General features: G+C 37.4%; 1 protein-coding gene across 3 annotated transcripts in view; it reads left to right on the forward strand.

Annotated features, from left to right (window-relative positions):
* The first annotated feature begins 3,351 nt into the window (after positions 1 to 3,351).
* TAF2 (TATA-box binding protein associated factor 2) overlaps positions 3,352 to 18,473 on the forward strand; it is a 90,624-nt gene continuing 75,502 nt past the window's right edge. For 2 of the 3 annotated variants that reach the window (XM_043976572.1, XM_043976573.1), the window contains exons 1-6: positions 3,352 to 3,857; positions 7,195 to 7,249; positions 9,671 to 9,831; positions 14,093 to 14,211; positions 15,880 to 16,021; positions 17,420 to 17,651. In XM_043976572.1, coding sequence (XP_043832507.1) covers positions 3,775 to 3,857; positions 7,195 to 7,249; positions 9,671 to 9,831; positions 14,093 to 14,211; positions 15,880 to 16,021; positions 17,420 to 17,651 — 792 coding nt within the window. In that variant the 5' untranslated portion in view covers positions 3,352 to 3,774. The remainder of the gene's footprint in view (positions 3,858 to 7,194; positions 7,250 to 9,670; positions 9,832 to 14,092; positions 14,212 to 15,879; positions 16,022 to 17,419; positions 17,652 to 18,473) is intronic. The other variant, XM_043976574.1, reaches the window with a different exon arrangement.

Genomic DNA, 18,473 nt, shown 5'->3' on the forward strand with positions numbered 1-18,473 from the left:
AAAGAGGAAATAAATCTATAGTATTATAATAATAAAAACAGGTGGTTATGGTCCAATACTTTGAAAATGCTTTGGGCCCCAATGAAGTACCTACTATGTGCAAAGATTTACTGTGCTAGGAGCTGAAGATGTAAAGACAAAATGAAAAGTACTCCCTGCCTTTAAAGAGCTTACATTCTAATGGTGGATACATTATGTAACAAGGTAAGTATATATGATAATGGTTAATGGAGGGAAAGAAGAGTTAATAGTTAGGAGAAACAGAATAAATACATGAATTGAACCTTGAAGTAAGAAAGGGGTCCTAAGAGGCAAAGATTAGGAGGAACATCTTATGTATGAAGGATGGTTGTAAAAGGCACAGAGGCAGAAGAAGGAAAGCTGACTGAGGATCAATTAGGACAGTTTGCCTGAAATATGGAGAATGTGAAGGGGAATCATAATGTTCAATAAGCCTTGAAAGGTAGGCTAGATCCAGATTCTGAAGGGTTTTAAATGTCAATCTGATGTGTTTATATTTAATCCAGGAGAAAATTAAGAGCCAATGGAGATGACAGAGTAGGGGAGTGACATGGTTAGACTTGTACTTTAGCAAAACTATTTTGTCAGCTAGGTGAAAGATGGATTTGAAAAGGAAGAAGCTGTTAGTGGGGAGTCTAATTAGGAAGCTACTGTAGTATTCCAAGGGAGAGGATGAGGACTTGAACTGGGATCATAACTGTGTGGAGAAAGATGTGAGATATATTATGAAGACAAAAGGCACAAATTTTGGCTCTTGCTAAAGCTTATCAATTTCAACTTTGCAACATCTCTGGAATATGTCCCCTTTTCTCCTCTGACACTGCCACACCTCTAGTGAAGGCCCTCATCACCTCATGCCTTAATTATTGCAATAGCTTGCTGGTGCATCTTCCTGACTCCTCTCTCTTTGCTCCAATTAATCCTTCATTCAACCACTAAAATGATTTTCTTAAAGCTCAGGTCCAGCCAATGTCACTGTACTACTCAATAAATTCCAGTAGTTCCCTATCACCTCCAGGATCAAATACAAAATACTTTGGCATTCAAAACCCTTCATACCTTTCCAGTCATCTTATTCCTTACTCCCTAACATGTACTCCTTGATTCTATGACACTGGCCTCCTGGCTCTTCTGTGAACAAGACATTCCATCTCATGGCTACAGGCATTTTCTTTGGCTGTCCCCCATGCCTGGAAGCTCTTCATCCTCAACTCTGCCTACTACTTAAAGAAAGCTTGGCCTACATGGGAAATGTTCTGTGTACTATAAAGACCCACTATGGTGGTGGTAAATTCAGGACACATGCTTATGCAGTATCCTTTGTCCCCTATTTGGATTAGTAAAGTTTGAGGCTTTTTGTACCTTAAAATCCAAGACAAGATAGTGGAGTCCGACCCACTTATTTCCCATTAGAGGAAATTGAGGTTCACAGCAAATTGCTAAAGGTTACCAAGTTAATAATAGTGCCAGAAGTACAACCCAAACTTCCTTGGTCTGCTTACTTTGCATAAATCCATGTGTTTCTGTGCTTCTCTGTATTCATTATTTACATGGCAAGAAGTATTTAAGAACTTACTATGTGAAAGGTACTCTGCTAAACTGGGGATACAGATACAAGCAAAAAGGACAATACTTGCCCTTAAGGAGCTTACATTCTAATAAGGGAAGACAGAACATAAAAGGAAATTGAAAAGGGCAGTAGGGAAGGTACTGGTTCAGGAACATAGTGGCAAAGTCCATATAATGAAGAATAGTTGGTTTGAGCCCTTTTTTAAAATGAAGGTGGGCCACAAAGGACGGGTAAAGTCTCAAGAATATAGTAATATTCAATTACATTCATGTACCATAATATGTTTAGCTATTCCCTAGCCTGTGGGCATCTACTTTGTTTCCAGTCCTTTACCTCGAAAAACATCACTGTTACAAATATTTAGGTGTATATGTAGCCTTTCTTTTTGACAATGACCTCCCTGAGATATATGCTTAGGAGTGGAATTTGAGAGGCAAAAGATACAGACATTTTAGTTACTTTATTTGCAAAATTACAAACTGCTTTCCATTATGGCTGTACTAATTCACAGTTCTACTAATAATGCATCAGTGTTCTTTTCTTTCTACAACCTCCAAGTTTTCTATTTCCAATCTAATAAGTGACCTCTCTCATATCACACTCTCTCCCATCACAAAAATGTTAAATATTAATAACACACTTGGGTTCAGGCAGCTAAATTTGGTTGCCCTCAATCTATTCATTGTATTGGAGCTGGTGTTTTCTAACCCATTCTCTATTCCATATAAAAAGGAGCAGAATTTTTCCATTGCATGGTATTTTGAGAATGTATTGAACTCTAATTGGAAGCAGTATATGATCCTTTCTATGCCAACTGACTTACCAGTGGATGTATGTCAATCATTTTTCTAGTATTTTCATAGGATTGTGTGGATGTAGTCACATGTCAGAGGCAGTGTGATGTAGATGAATGATGGGTTAAGGATCAGAAAGCCAAGGCTTGAGTTTGATATTAGCTTCATCTCTCTTGGCCTGTTTCCTCATCCATTAACTTGTGGTTTTGTTTTTAACAAATGGCTAATTATTTCATTGTAACTGGTTTCCCTTGTAATCCTTCACATTTTATGCATTTCAAAACATTACTTGGGGAAAGGGAAAAATGCTTCACTAGACTTGCCAAAGGAGTTCGTGACACAAAGAAGGTTATTAAGAACTCTTAATGTAGAAATTGATCTTCAGTTCCAAACATATGATCTTCTAAAGTTGTTCTCTACAGAGAGGTTCATGGCCTATTTGAGTTAAAAAACAAACAAAAAAACCAAACTACATAAAGTTAATAATATTTAATAGCATATGTGTGTGTATAAACACACACACAATGTGTTTATTTCCTCTGCCAACACTTAAGTACTGAATTTTTTTTTGTTTTTAAATGAATGCATGCTGGAGGGTGGGGGAGGTATCACCACCTTCGGGAGACCGCCAATCAATTAACATTTACTAAATGCCAACAGTGTGCAAAATGCAGCGCTAAGCGGTAGGGAAACGAAGCGCAAAAGTCCCTGCCCGCGGGGAGCTCACAGTTTAAGGGGCGGGGCTTCATGGCAGTTCATTAGCCCTTATTAAACTCCCTGACACTGAATTGTCTCCCACAACTCTCAATCTCGGGTCCCCCACATCAACCGAAACCCGTAACCCTCAGATTCGAATGTTTGAAATACTTTTAAAAACGGATTTCGCTTCCTCCGCCGCTGACAGGCAACTTCCGTTTGCAACTCCTCCTCGTCGCGCGCCACTTCCGGCGGCGCGCCGGAAGATAAAGATGATGGGGCTTACGTCAGTCCGCGGCTGAGGCTCCTGGGAGCTGGGGGAGCCGGCTCTACCCTCACAAGGCACCGGTGGCTGCCGTTGCTGTCGCTGCTATTGCTGCTGTCGCTGTCGCGGGTAGCCGACGAACAGCAGCCGCCGGCGAAGGAACGGCTGCGCGCGGGAGCGCCGGGTCCCCGCCGGACGTCTCTCTAAGCCGCTGAGCCGGGACGCGGTCAGAACTGACGGGCAGCGAGCGGAGCCGGGGAGGGTCCGAGCGGGGCATGGTTTTGTTGATGTTGAGTGAACTTTTGGCTGGAGGAATCAGGCCGTAGCCCCGGCTGCCGCCGCGGCGGGGAGTCCTTGGGCCGGGGGAGCCGGGGAATGCCCAGTAAGCCTGGAGGGAGGGGGCAGAGCGAGCCCCTTCTCCGTTCTTCATGCCGCCCACTGGCTTAGAGCCCAGCAGGATGAACAGGAAGAAAGGCGACAAGGGATTCGAGAGCCCCAGACCCTATAAACTATGAGTATTCCCTCTAATTCTTTTCTCGTGCTGTCGTTTTGTGCCTGGGGATGTAGCCCAGAGAGTAATGGCCTTGGAGCCCGGGGGAGCTGGTGTCCAGCCGGCTCATCCGCAGAGGGAGGGAGGGAGAGTCAGTCCACTGTGCCGCATCCCTGGTGGGTGTGGAGTCGATGAAATCAACCCAGCGAAAATGATTTAATTTCTCTGAGCATCAGTTTCCCTGCCTGTAAAGGGGGAGGGGGCTGGACTCGACAGTTTCAGTCTCGAGTCCAGTGAATTTGCTCTCATAAGAATTTATTTGGGGGAGGAGAGAGTTAACACCTCCACGCAGATAAGTAGATAGAAAATATATACAAAGTAAACAAATGTCAACCTTTGTTATTAGGAGAAACTTGCTAGATGTGTCGCTTTCATGTAGCCAGGATCTTAGAGATCTTGGGATTTAACTCCCTCTTCTTCGTTTTAAATATGAGGAAACTGAGGCCCAGAGAAAGAAAAGACTTCTCTCTGTCCCAGGTCTCCTAGATGATGGGTAGAAGAGCTAGGATTCGAAACCATGCCCTCCAACCCTAGATCAAACTATCTTTCCACTGATACTACACTGCCTCAAGTCTGGTCACAATGTTTTTCAAAAGTTAAACATAAGTTGATATTATTGCTCTGCATGTCTAGTCTAGTGTTAGGAGCTGTGGGGCATACAGAGGTGTATAAGAACAGACCATACCCTTGGTATGTTTTGCTAGGGAGAATAATACAGGCAAGACAATTAGGAAACAATAAAAGATGGTAAATAATCATAAGCTGCATTGTATGGTATAAACCCAGGACAGGAATAGGAGTGATCAGAAGGGGCTAGAGGAATTAAAGACTCCATGGTGAAGTTGGGTTCAGAAAGCTGGCAGGTAGGGTTTGGATAGTAAAATCTAGTCAGGTCCTACCTGAGCTTCTGAAGGATTCTGGGTTGCCTTCAGTGCCTTTCCCCATCTCTCTGGGTGCAGCTCTCCAAACACATTCTAATGCTTCTGGAGGGAAGCCCCTCAGGTCATTATTCCTAGTGGGCATTGAAGTGTTTATCTCCTTGCCTTCTGAATGGGGACCAAGAGCTGGAAACCCAGCAGAGGAAGATGTTGTGGATAGAGCTCTGGACTTAGAATCAGGAATCTCATCTCTCACATTTTAATATTAATTCCTGTAATACCTAGCTCATGAGGTAGTTGCAAGATTCAAACAAGAATGTATATAAAGGGACTAAAAAAAGTCTAAACACGTGATCAATGCCATTTATTTCTATTTTAGCGAAATAGAGTACAATGATTTGGACACATGTAAAAGAGCACTGAGTCCAAACCTGATCAGGAATCCCCTGTACAATATCCCTTATCATGTGGTCATCTTGACCACTGCTTGAAGATTTCTGTTAAAGAAGAGGGAAATGATTTCTTCCTGACACAGGTGATTCTGTTACAGGACATTGAACAGATATTTGAATGAATGGACAGGCAGCTATATGGTTGCATGGATCAATGAATGAAATAACATTGGATTTATAGCCAGAGGGTTTAATTTTGAGTTCTGGCTCCTTTCTGTACTATCTAGGTAGCCTTGAACATCAAGAGACAGGGTTGTGGAATTGAAAGGCTTTGGATTCTCAAGACCTGGGTTCAAAATCAGCTTTTGCTACTAATTGTACAATGATGAGCAAATTACTTAATTTCTCTGGGCCTCAGTTTCTTTATTTGTAAAATGGAGGAATTACACTGGATTTCCAAGTTCCACTTCAAAACCAAATCTTATGCTCATAAATCCCTTAACCTTTCTGAGTTTACATTTCCTCATCTGTAAAGGGTACATAGTATCCTTTCTTGGCCCACAGGGTGGTTTTGAGACTCAGGAGAAAACAGTGTTGGTGAGACTGCTATATAATTTCAGGGCACAATTACAAATGGAAGATATCAGTTGGGGTGAGAAAAGTACAAGCTGAAGCTCTCTGGTGCCTGCATCAATGAGTCATAAGCCTTGCTCTTCCATTCTCCCGCAAGGTCACAGTCTCCTCACCTCCGATTGTCCTTCCTGAAGTAGATATGTATTATTCCTTATAAGCCTATTCTCAATCCATCATGCTTCCCAGAATGAAATTCTTCATTCATTGTTTGTTTGTTTTTTTAAGTTGAACATAGTCAATAGTCAATTTTTAAAAAAAGATATGCCTTCTGACTCCAAATCAAACCCTCTTTCCACTGTAGCACAGTGCCTCAAGCCTGGTCAAAGTGATGTTCAAAGCTTGAATATAGTTAATAGTCAATAAACATTTATTAAATGCCTCCTCAGTGCTAGGTACCTTGCTAAGTGCTGGAGATAGAAACACAAAAAAGGACAGTCTCTGTCCCCAAGGAGTTTACACTCTAATGGAGACAACATGCAAATATATATATCAAACAATATGCAGGATAAATTGGAAATAATTAACAGGAAAAGCACTGGGATTAAGAAGGATGGGAGGAGGTTGCCGTGGATAAAGCACTGTCCCTGGATTCAGGAGGATCTGAGTTCAAATTCGATCTCAGACACTTGACACTTACTAGCAAGTCACTTGACCCTCATTGCCCTGCAAAAAAAAATGATGATGGTAATGATTTTTTTTTTTTAAAGATTGGGGAAAGCTTCCAGTAAAAGATAAGATTTTAGTTGGGACTTAAAGGAAGCCAGGGAGAAGAAAGTGGAAAAGGGGGGGAAAGAGAAGGTACGTGGTGAGGGGGCATTATGGATAAGTTCAAGAAGTCCAAAATGAGTGTAGCAGGGTGGGAAGTGAGGAGATGTCTGTATTGTTCCCCCTCCTTAAACTGAGGTTTTATGGCTTCACCCTTCAATCAGAAGGGCAGATGGCACTGATGAGGTGAGTTGAGTGATAAGGCTAATTGGGTCTTGCAGGATAAGTGTTTCCTAAAATGATTTTCCTATGAGGGATCATGGTAGAGAATTTTTAAAAGTCCAAAATGAATACAGTAGGTGAGAAATGAGAAAATGCCTGAGAAAACAGTAAACATATTTTGAGTCTGTTTGCAGATTTTTACTATATTATTCAGCAATGTTTCTTTCTTTTTAATGAAACATGAAAGCAATTTTAGCTAAACAGATTTTTTATTTCAGTAATTTGAGGTATACAAATTTAAAGATAAAGAATAAAGCATTGTGTTTTTAGTTGTTTAAATGTGTTCCTGTGTTATCTAGCTAGAACTATGAGGTATTTAAAATAATTTAATGAAATTCTAGCAGTGCTACCTGTTTTTTATAGCTTTCTTTTCTTTCTTTCTTTCTTTTTTTTTTTTTAAATAAATACGACTCACCAAGTGGTTTGCATCAACAACATAAACTTCCAGAGAAAGTCTGTGGTGGTAAGTATATTCTTCTTACTACTATTGATGCCATCATTCAGTTATTTCAGTCCTGTCTGACTCTTTCTGACCCCATTTGAAATATTCTTGTCGAAGATACCGGAGTGGTTTGCATTTCCTTCTCTAGCTCATTTTACAGATGAGGAAACTAAGTCAAATGGGGTGAGGTGAAGTGACTTGCCCAGAGTCATGAAGCTAATAAGTGAGGTCAATTTGAACTCAATAAGATTAGTCTTCCTGACTCCAGACAGGGTACTCCATCCATTATTGTCCATTATTGATGCTATCAAATTCAAAGATAGTACTTGTAATCTTTTAGACTGGGAAATCAGTTAACCAAGATTATTAGAACTATTAGGAAAAACAAAGTTAATTAGAATCTCTGAGTGCAAGTCTGGACTATTTTGATGAACTTTTAACATCCAATTTGGCTTATTATGCCTTTTTTCTTTCACATTTCTTACTGTTTAATTGCTATATCTGGGTGAAAGAGGTTCAGATTAGTAAAGTATTATTGAAATGAGGGGGCAGCTAGGTGACAAAGTAGATAAAGCACCGGCCCTGGATTCAGGAGGACCTGAATTCAAATCTGGCCGCAGACACTCGACACGTACTAGCTGTGTGACCCTGGGCAAGTCACTTAACTCTCATTGCTCCGGAGCCACTCCCCCTCGCCTCCCAAAAAAGTATTATTGAAATGAGGCTAACCATGTCCTTGGTTTATGAGTTGCTAGCAATACTTTCAACTTAAAGAAAGGCCTTTATTTTAAAATTCTTCATTTATTCTTGTCCTTATTAAAGTTACTTGGCAATAAGCCAAAAATTTAGAGATAGGGAGCTCTTAAACTAATGGTGTAAATTCTAATGCTTAATTATTCCCTATTAGCAATATATATAAAAACAAACCCTTTTTATCTTTTAAAGGAATAATTGACTACAAAAACTATAAAGAACCTCAGACTTCAATCTAGTTTCATTTTTCAATTTTTTCCTCCTTATCCCCTCCCCCAACCCTTTTATAAGAATTCTTTCTACTTGACATATGGTCATATATCCCCTGCAAAAGTAATACTTTTTATTGAGCCACAGTGTAAAAATTGTGTTCAAGGAAAGTCAAGAATGTTTCTGAGTAAGTAAGTTATCACTTTTGATATGTTTTCCATTTTTTAGAGGCTTTCAATATGATGCCCCAAAAACTCATTAAAATTTATGTTATTTTGAATTTTCATGGCTATAGCCACAGTGCTATTTTGCTAATGTTTAAAAATCTGAGTTAGAAGGGACTTGAGGTCATTCAGTTCAGCCTATATCTGATCATGAATGAACTCAACATTCCTGAAAAGTGGCTACTAGTCCCCACTTTAAGGTCTCTAGTGGGGATTGAGAATAGGAGCAAGAAAGGTAAGCCTGCTTTTCTCCATCTTCCACTAATTGTTCCTAGTTCTCAGGCTTTGACCCTGCAGAACAAACTTCTAAGGAACAGCCTTTCAGGTACCTGAAGACCGCTATTGTATGCCCCTCTCTGTTAAACATCTCTACTTCCTTTAACTGTTCCTCATCCGGTACAGTCTTGACATACTTCACAAGCCTCATTATTTTTATCTGCATTTCCTCCAACTCCTCTTATAATGTGCTGTCCAGAAGGAAAAATACTGTTCTATGTGTGAACTGATTGAGTTAGCATGTAGCAGAACTATTACTTTCCTAGTTCTGGATGATACTTCTCCCAGTGCAGCCTCAGATGGTATTGAGGTTTTTTTGGCTGGTACATAGATAATCATATTGAGTTTACAGTCTATCAAAACTCTTAGTTCTTTTTCAAATGCACTGCTATCTTACCAGCCTCCTCCATCTTTTACTTATGAAATTGTTGTTGTTTTTTTAAGCCAAGTTTTAAAAGACATTATATTTACCTCTGTTAAATGATTAAATTTAGACCAATAGTCGAACCTGTCAAAAATTTTTTGGATCCCGATCAGTTTGTAAAATTTTAGTTAGTCCTCCAAGTTTTGTGTCACCTGCAGATTTGATAATCTTGTCATTGTTTTCATTGATTGAAGCCATTTTCTTAGACTACTGGTTTCTTACTCCTAGTTAAATATTATATTATATTATATTATATTATATTATATTATATTATATTATATTATATTATATTATATTATATTATATTATATTATATTATATTATATTATGTTATGTTATGTTATGTTATGTTAATATACTTTTCCTGAAGAATAGAATTGACCTAAATTTATTTGCTCCAATGAGGCCAATAAAAACATTTCCCCTCCCTTTCCCCCTTCCCCTCTGCAAAATGTAGTCCTTAATATATGTGTGTGGACATGTATAGAAATTAATATTATTTTTTAAAAAATCTTTGATATCATGAACTAAAATTATTTTCATATATTTTTACAGGGATTTGTAGAACTTACAATATTTCCTACAGTTGCAAACTTGAATAGAATTAAGTTAAACAGCAAACAATGCAGAATATACAGAGTAAGGGTCAATGATTTAGAGGCAGCTTTTATTTATAATGACCCAACGCTGGAAGTTTGTCACCATGAATCAAAGCAGTAAGTAATTCATTTTGCCAAATGCTTGTTACTATTGAATCATATTAACTTTTTTAATGGAAGGTTTTATCGTTTTATTAGTTGTCTGTATACATGAGTAATGTTTTTACATTCATAATTTTTGAACATCACTTTCCTGGGAATACATTCTTTCCATGTGTAGTTAGTAGGGTCTTTTGCTACTGTAATATACTCTTTTTTTTTTTTTTTTGGTGGGGCAATGGGGGTCAAGTGACTTGCCCAGGATCACACAGCTAGTAAGTGTCAAGTGTCTGAGGCAGGATTTGAACTCAGGTCCTTCTGAATCCAGGGCTGGTGCTTTATCCACTGCGCCACCTAGCTGCCCCCCTTAATATACTCTTAACTTAGTTAGAATTCTGGCTTTGCCATTTACTATCTATGACCTTGGGCAAGTTACTTTTACCTTTCTGGGTATTAGTTACCTGGGGGTAAAGGGATTCTAGATGATTTGCATACTACCTTCTGGCACTAAATCCTATGACTACTGTTTTCAGCAAATCAACAAGCATTTAGGGTCCCCAGGTGCCAAGAATGGTGCTAGATGCTACTGATGCAAAGATGAAAAAGAAGCAGCTCCCCATTACCAAGAATCTCTGTCCACTCTATTTTTCCAGTCTATAGTGGGAGACAACATGTACACATATAGGAATGCATAATGTGATTTTTAAGGAGAGGCACTAGTAACTGGTGGAGTCAGGAAGGACCTGATGGAGGGGGTGGCACTTGAGCTTAGCTTTGAAGGAAACTCAGGATTTGAAGACCTAAAGGTGAGAAGGTATGGGAACAGTTTGTGCAAAGGCATAGAGATAGCAAGTAGAATGTGGTATGTGAGGAGCAGCATGAAAGTCATTTGAGTGGACTGTAGTATGTTTGAAGAGAAGTAATATATAATAAACCTGAAGAATTGAGGACCAGGTTGTGAAAGATAATTGTTGAGCAGAAGATTTTTTATTTGATATCATGGAAAATAGGGAGCTACTGGAGTTGAGTAAGTAGGAGACTGATATAGACAGACCTGTGCATTAGGAATGTCACTGGCAACTCTGTAGAGTTTGGATTGCAGAGAAAAAATTTGAGGTAGGGAAACCATTATGAGATTATTGCAGTAATAGAAAAGAGATGATGAGGGCCTGAGCTGGGGTGGCACTACTATAAATGGAGATAATGGTTCAGTTGTGTGTATTGGATATGTGGGCTGAGGAAGACTGAAAAGTTTTGGGTTCCAGGTATTTAGAAGAATTTCAACAAAAAGAGGGAAGGGATGTCTAGGAAGTTTAATGGGTAATGTTTGGGGGTCATTTTCTTGCTTTTATTTATTTTTTTGACGGGGAGTCATTTTCTTTAATGAATTTATACTGTGAGAATTTCACATCTAATCTTGAGTTTTATTTTTCCCAAGCTGCTAGAATCTAGGTAAATGATTAGCAGTGTTTTGGGGCAAGGATAATTTTTTTGAAGATAATCATGTGAAATCATATTTGATTACACTTATAATTTTGGGATTTTAAGTGACTATTTTTGCTTTGTGATACCTTATGTGTGTTTTTTTTTAATCTTTTGACTTCACATATCATGGAGTCTATAATATTTCTTAGAGTTGTTTATTTCTGTTTGGTCCACTTTATTTCTTGGGGTAGATACCTTTCTTTGTTAAGCTGTTAACCTCTTTTCATGTTTTTATTCTTTCTCATTTAGTTTCCAATTCTTTCCTCTAGAGCTGTCATTCATGATATCATTTTAAATTTTAAAAAGTCCTAATTGGTCTTGTGGCCAAACTATATATTTCTTTGAGTCTTTGCTTATATATGTTTTGGAGTTATCCATTTTGGGGTTTAGTTATTGGGCATTCCTGGCATCAAAATATACCTTTATTTATTTGTTTCCTCATTCTTCCAGACTTACTTCCTGGATTGGAACTTTGTGTTTAGAATAGACTGTATGCACTTCTGTCTGTTTATTTGATCCGGGCTTGTCTTATTTGGGGTCATGCCACTACTTTCTCTGGGTATTGAATGCTGTGTTCTTCAAGGATCACAAGGAGGGCTCAGGCCAGGGAACTTTCACTAGTACCTTTGTAGTCTGATCAAAGCATGTGAACAGGCATTTTGCAAAAGAAGAAAATTCAAATTACCAGCCACCATATGAAAAAAAAAATCACTAATACTTCAAACCATTTATCATTCCCACTCACTAATAATTAGAATAATAGCTGTTGTCTTGGTTTTTTCAGGTTCCAGACCATAATTTGGTTCTAGATAACATAGCTACAAACTTGCTCCTGGGTAGCATTCCAGCAGACAGTTCCTGGTCCTCACCCCTATCAGCTAGCTAGAAAGTTCTGAAGGTTCAGAAGCATTGCACTGTCTGCTTACCCCTGCTTTCTTGTCTTTGGGTTTGAGGGACCATATTGAGGGCCTTGTTCTGTGCTCTGGCTGAGTCCAAGTTGGGGTTGGAATGCTAGAAGCCCTATTCTGCTCCAGGAGTTTGGCTCCAAGGGCTCTTTTCCTGGGTTAGAGTGACAGTGCAGTGGTCCTCTACTGCACCTGGGTCTGGCTCTGTAATCTTGACCCACTCCTGGGTCACAGTTCCTGAGATCTTTTGCTTTATGGATCTTTTCCCCTTAGATTTCCCAGTTACGATTCAGTTTGGCACTCTTGTAAAGATTTTTGATGGAGTAATTGTGGTAGAACCTTGAGCTGTACTGTTTCACCCTCCTCTGCCATCTTGGCTAGTCTTCTGAATTATAAGTGGCGTTGAACTTTTCACCCTAAAGTCATTGGAGAGGGGAGACCATAACATGTTGGAGCATCCATGAAAATCCTTGAGTTACTCTTCAGACCTAGAGTCAATTAAAAAAAAACAAAAACATTTTTATTAAAAGTTTTGAGTAAGGTAAGCAATCATATATATGTTATACATGTTCAATTATATAAAACATTACCATATTAGTCATTTTGTATAAGAAAACTTGAATAAAAGAAAAATATGAAAGAATGTGAAAAATATCAGTTCTTTCTTTTAAAGTGGATAGTATGCTTCATCATTAGTCCTTAGGGGTTGTCTTGGATCATTGTATTTCTGAGAATAGTTAAGGCATTCACAGTTCTTCATCAAATAATATTGCTGTCACTGTGCACAATGTTCTCTTAGTTCTGCTCTCTTCACTATACATCAATTCATACAAGTCTAGTCTTTCCAGGTGTTTCTGAAATCATCCTGCTTATCATTTCTTATAGCACAATAATATTCTGTCACCATCATATACCACAGTTTATTTAGCCGTTCCCCAATTGATGGGCATTCCTTTGATTTCCAGTTCTTAGCCACCACAAAAAGAGCTGCTATGAATATTCTTTTTGGGGGGATGTCTTTGGGATATAAGCCTAGCATCAGTATTGCTGGATCAAAGGGTATACACAGTTCTGTAGTTCTTTGGGCATAGTTTCAAACTGTAAAGTCAAATTTTTTGCTTGTTTTTTTATTTTATCTTTTAAAACAATCTTTGAAAATTTTATTATTTTTTACATTCTTTTAAAAATTTTATTTTTTCTGTTCCCACCCTGTCCCCCATTGGAAAAAAAAAAAGAAAACCCTTGTAGTAGAGCAAAACAAATTTCCTTATCACCTTGTTTAAAAATATGTCTCATTTTTCTTCTTGAGACCATCATCTCTAAGAAAAGTGCATGCATCATCAGCCCTCTGAAATTGTGTGGTCATTGAATTGATAAGTTTAAATCTTTTAAAGTTATCTATACAGCATTATTATTGTAGAAGAATTGTTCTTCTTGCTCTGCTCACTTTGCATCAATTCATACAAGGTTTTCCAACTTTCTCTGAAACCTTTCCCTTCATCATTTCATGTAGCACAATAGTGTATCATTATGTACCATAATTTATTCAGTCATTCCCAAATTGAAGGGTACCCCTTTACTTTCCAGTTCTTTACCACTACAAAAAGATCTGTTGTATAAATTTTCTTGTACATATGGGCCCTTTGCCTCTTTCTTTGCATTCTCAACACTTAGCACAATATTTAATAAATGCTTCTTCATTCTTTGTTCATCTATTCATTGGTAGAATTTCTTCCCTAGAAGTTCCCTAAATAAATAAAATCACAGGCCTCGATAAAAGACAGAATGCAAACTACAAACATTTATGAGCAGATCTGCCAATGTCTAAGGAAATTCTTCAGTAGAGTTTTTATTATTTGATTTTAAAAGTTTTCCCTTTTACCTTGCAGAAGAAATCTCAACTATTTTTCCAATGCTTATGCTGCTGCAGTTAGTGCTGTTGACCCAGATGCTGGAAATGGAGAACTTTGCATTAAAGTTCCATCAGAGCTTTGGAAACATGTTGATGGTAAAGTATTAAGATCATAAGAATTCGAGATTAAATGATATTAGGTTTTAGAGGTATAAAGGTTTTTTTGTAGGAAAGAATGATTTGAGGAGAATTATAAATTAAGTTAAATTAGTGTGTGTGTGTTGTGTGTATGTGTATAGAAGGCACCAAGATATAATGGATTGAGATATGATTTTGGAGTTAAAGTAACCTGGGTTCAAGTTCTGCTTTTGACCCTGTATGACCCTGGGGAAATCAGTTAACTTCTCAGTACCTTCAGACAATTTTCCCATCAACTAATACTAAAGTCCTGCTAGGTACCAGACACAGTGCTGGACCGTAGGGATACAAATATAAAGAAGAGATAATTCTTACTCTCAAGGATGTTATATTCCTAAGTATATACAGAATAAACTTAAGGTAGTTATTGAAAGCAGGTTTAGGACTTCGAGCTGAAATCTGTAAAGGGTTTGTGTCATAGGAGGTGTTTAAACTGAGTCTTGAAGAAGGCAAGGGATTCTGTAAAGGGGAAGTGAGGAGGGAGCACTTTGTCAGTGCAAAAGGCACAGAAATGGAAGATAAGAGTTCCATGTGTGACAAATAGAGAGAAGGCTGGTTTGGGTGGATTACAGAGTGCTTGAAGGGGGTGTTGTATAGGATGATTCTGGGAAGATAGCTAAGGGCTAGATAGTTTAAAATACAAACATAGCTTATATTTTATTCTAGTGGCAATAGAGAGCTGGAATTAACAAAGTATGAGAATGACATGGTCATGTCTTCACTTAAGGAAAGTCACTTTTAAGGCTAAAAGTTGTAGAATAGTGCTAATCAGCATTGGTAAAAGGAATTTTCACACTGAGATGAAATAACAGATCTACTATATTTATACGAGGGATAGCGAGGCAGTTTTTCTTTCAAGAGTCATTGACCTACCCAGAAAAAAAGGAAAGGCCACACATATATTAAAAAGTAAGAGTACAATATAAAATATTCTACTCATTTTTTGCTTTAAGTTTAGTGATTCAATATAGATTAGAATGATTGCAATTTCAAAACCTTGGAGATGACAAATTCAACAAATAATTATTTATTGCTTACTATGTACAGGCTCTAGAATAACTCAATAATTTTGCAGATGATGCCTAGTGAAGTTAAATGGGTTGTTTAAGGTCACAGCTACTTCGTGGAAGAATCAATTCTAAAACTCAGGTCTTTTGGCTCTATATTACCCCAATCTTTAACATCTTTATATCTTGAATGAAATCAGAACAGGCATAATGATTACACTTAGATTGAGAAGCAGTGTGAGGTAGTGTGAGCAGAGAGATGGCCTTAGAGATGGGGGAAAAAAGCCTGTGTTTAAGCCTGGCCTTAAGCTTGTGCCTAATAAATGTTTGAAAAATTAATGAGGAAAAGGAATAAAGTATTTATTTTTTGAAGCTACAACATATCTTTGGGTTTACTAGTGAATTAGCTTTTTTATCATACTAAATGCTTGTAATATAGTTTTGGCCTGAAAAAAATGAATGAAAAACAAGACTTTGTTTTTCTTTTACCTGAGAGGGTCACACTGGAGGAATGTAAAAGTCTTTGCTCCCAAGTATTTTATAAATAAAAACAATAAAATAAAAGTGATATGAAAGTTAATATGTATTCTTATTTGATTGATTTTTTTTTTTGCTTTAGAATTAAAGGTTTTGAAAGTACACATTAATTTTTCTTTGGATCAACCAAAAGGAGGCCTTCATTTTGTGGTGCCGAATGTAGAAGGAAGCATGGCAGAGAGAGGTGCCCATGTTTTCTCGTGTGGATATCAAAATTCTACAAGGTCAGAATATTAATATTTACATATATTAAGTAGGATCCTAGTAGAAAGTCAGTAAGCAGTTTATGACTGTCTTCATCGTTGAGGTACTTTGATTCTTAGGCAAGGCACTTAATATTTTGTGAAGTAGGGATGAGTCTCATCATCCTTGATAGTTAGGTTCTTTAAAGTCACTGTGAACACTGAATTAATGAATACTGAACCATTGCTTCTTGGGGAACATTTGCATTAGTTTCCTGAGAGTCTCTGGTCACAACATTTACTTCAGTATTTTCCAGGGCAGCTTCATGTACAGATAGGTGAATTTCTTCCTTTTTCTTGATGTTTTGTATTGTTGATTCATTAACATTGAACCAAGGGCAAACAGCCCAACAGTTCATGACTGAATGAAGCTTATCTAACACATTATTTTCTCTGTAAGGCTAGACAGCACTTTACCACTATCTTTAGGGGTCATTTTAAATAGCAGAATCACCAACAAAAAGCACCAAAATGTGAAAAACATGACACTAAAGAGACCATGAAAAGGTCACTTGTTTACAATGTGAGAGCTGAAACATGAGGGTAGAACTTTGCCTTGTCTGCAAAAGTACTGAAAATGTGATTTGGGGATTGCAAATTTTAGTGAGTAGGTGAATTCGCAAATATGGAATCTGTGAATAATAAGGATCAACATGTAGTTTCTTAATTTAGTGAATAGAAGTAATATAAATTCACCCTAACTACCTCAACCACTCCTGGTTCTGTTGCCAACCCCACGAGGTTCCAACTACCAACTTACAAAACCAACTGCCTTACACACTGCTTCAGGCTGATTGGTTGAGGGTGGTCACATGCTCACACAGCAGGGCGCCCCAGTAATACTAATAATATTCTCACAATTCTTTATCATTGGTCATCTGGGATCATAGTAGTTCACTGTATTGCTCTGTAAGCCAATTTATTTTACAGAGAGCAGCAGTATAGTAATACTAATACTAATTAAATTGAAAGAAGCAGTCTAAATTGTTTCTAATATAAATTTTGATTACTTGGAAATTTTAATAGTTTAAATCTCTTTAGGGTCAGTTGAGTTACTGCTGTGCCCAAGTACCTTTTACTGTATGGTTTTTATAACATAATTGTTAAAGTAATGGAAACAAGTTCCCTTTATTAGAATTAGGTGAAGTTGAACAAAGTAAGTATTATAGCATTTCTTAGGTAAATAATAAAATACCTATTAATATATTGCCTGGAATTGAAAAAATAACACTACTTATAAAAATTCTGTTCCAAAGCCTAGTTATCTGAGTTATTTTAAGACATTTTCTATACTTTTTAATATGTGTATGTATACATATACATATATACATATACACACGTATACACATACATACATAAATTAAAATTTTTTTTTTTCAGATTTTGGTTTCCTTGTGTTGATTCATACTCTGAACTATGTACATGGAAATTAGAATATACAGTGGATGCTGCAATGGTTGCAGTTTCTAATGGAGATTTAGTAGAAACTATTTATACCCATGATATGCGAAAGAAGACCTTCCATTACATGCTTACTATTCCAACAGCAGCATCAAATATTTCTCTGGCCATTGGACCTTTTGAAATCCTTGTAGATCCTTATATGCATGAGGTAATTATATCTTTATCTCTTCTTATATACTGTAAGTAATTTTTAAAAACAGATGACAGGATATTAATGGATATAAAAATTCTTTAAAATTTTGGCTTATCTGGAGAGAGAGCAGTGTGTTTTATAGAAAGGATATAGAAATTAAATTCAGAAAATCTGTATTTGAGTCCTGGCTCTTACACTTAGTAGCCAAGTTAATTGTAGTTTTGATATAAATTTATGTCAGTACCTTTAATTTTCTGATCATGTAACTTTCCTGCTGTATCTCTTTTCCATTCCCCTCTCAAAGAGCCATCTCTTATAATAAAGAACAAAAAAGGGAATAGCCACAAAACAAACACATCAAAACGTCTGACATTATATGCAGTATTCTTTGTGTGCCCCCCCACACACCCCGATACATTTATTCAAACAAAGAGGGAGAAATATATCTTTTCTTTGGGGTCAACCTTGGTCATTTTAATTTTGTGGCATTCAGTTTTTAACATTATTCTAGTCATATAGTACCACTTCCCTAATTAGAAACACTGACATTCCCCCATCTGACCATAACCTATCTCCCTATCATTCCACCTCTCTGTAGGTTCTTTGCTTCTCCCCAAAATCTGTTCTTTGACTTCTTCAAGCTCCATTTCCTCCATCCCTTAGTATTTTCTCAACTTGTTACCTCTGTGCTGACTTGATTTTTTTTCCTCTCCAGACTTAACTCAGTAGTTATCTATTTCAATTCTACATGCTTTCATGCTCCTGAATTCCTTGTTCCTTTGTCCTGTTGCCACCCTTCTTTTGCAAAGTTTTAGCTCTAGATTACTCCCACCATCT

The sequence above is a fragment of the Dromiciops gliroides genome, chromosome 1, assembly GCF_019393635.1.
Source record: "Dromiciops gliroides isolate mDroGli1 chromosome 1, mDroGli1.pri, whole genome shotgun sequence".
NCBI lineage: Eukaryota > Metazoa > Chordata > Mammalia > Microbiotheria > Microbiotheriidae > Dromiciops > Dromiciops gliroides.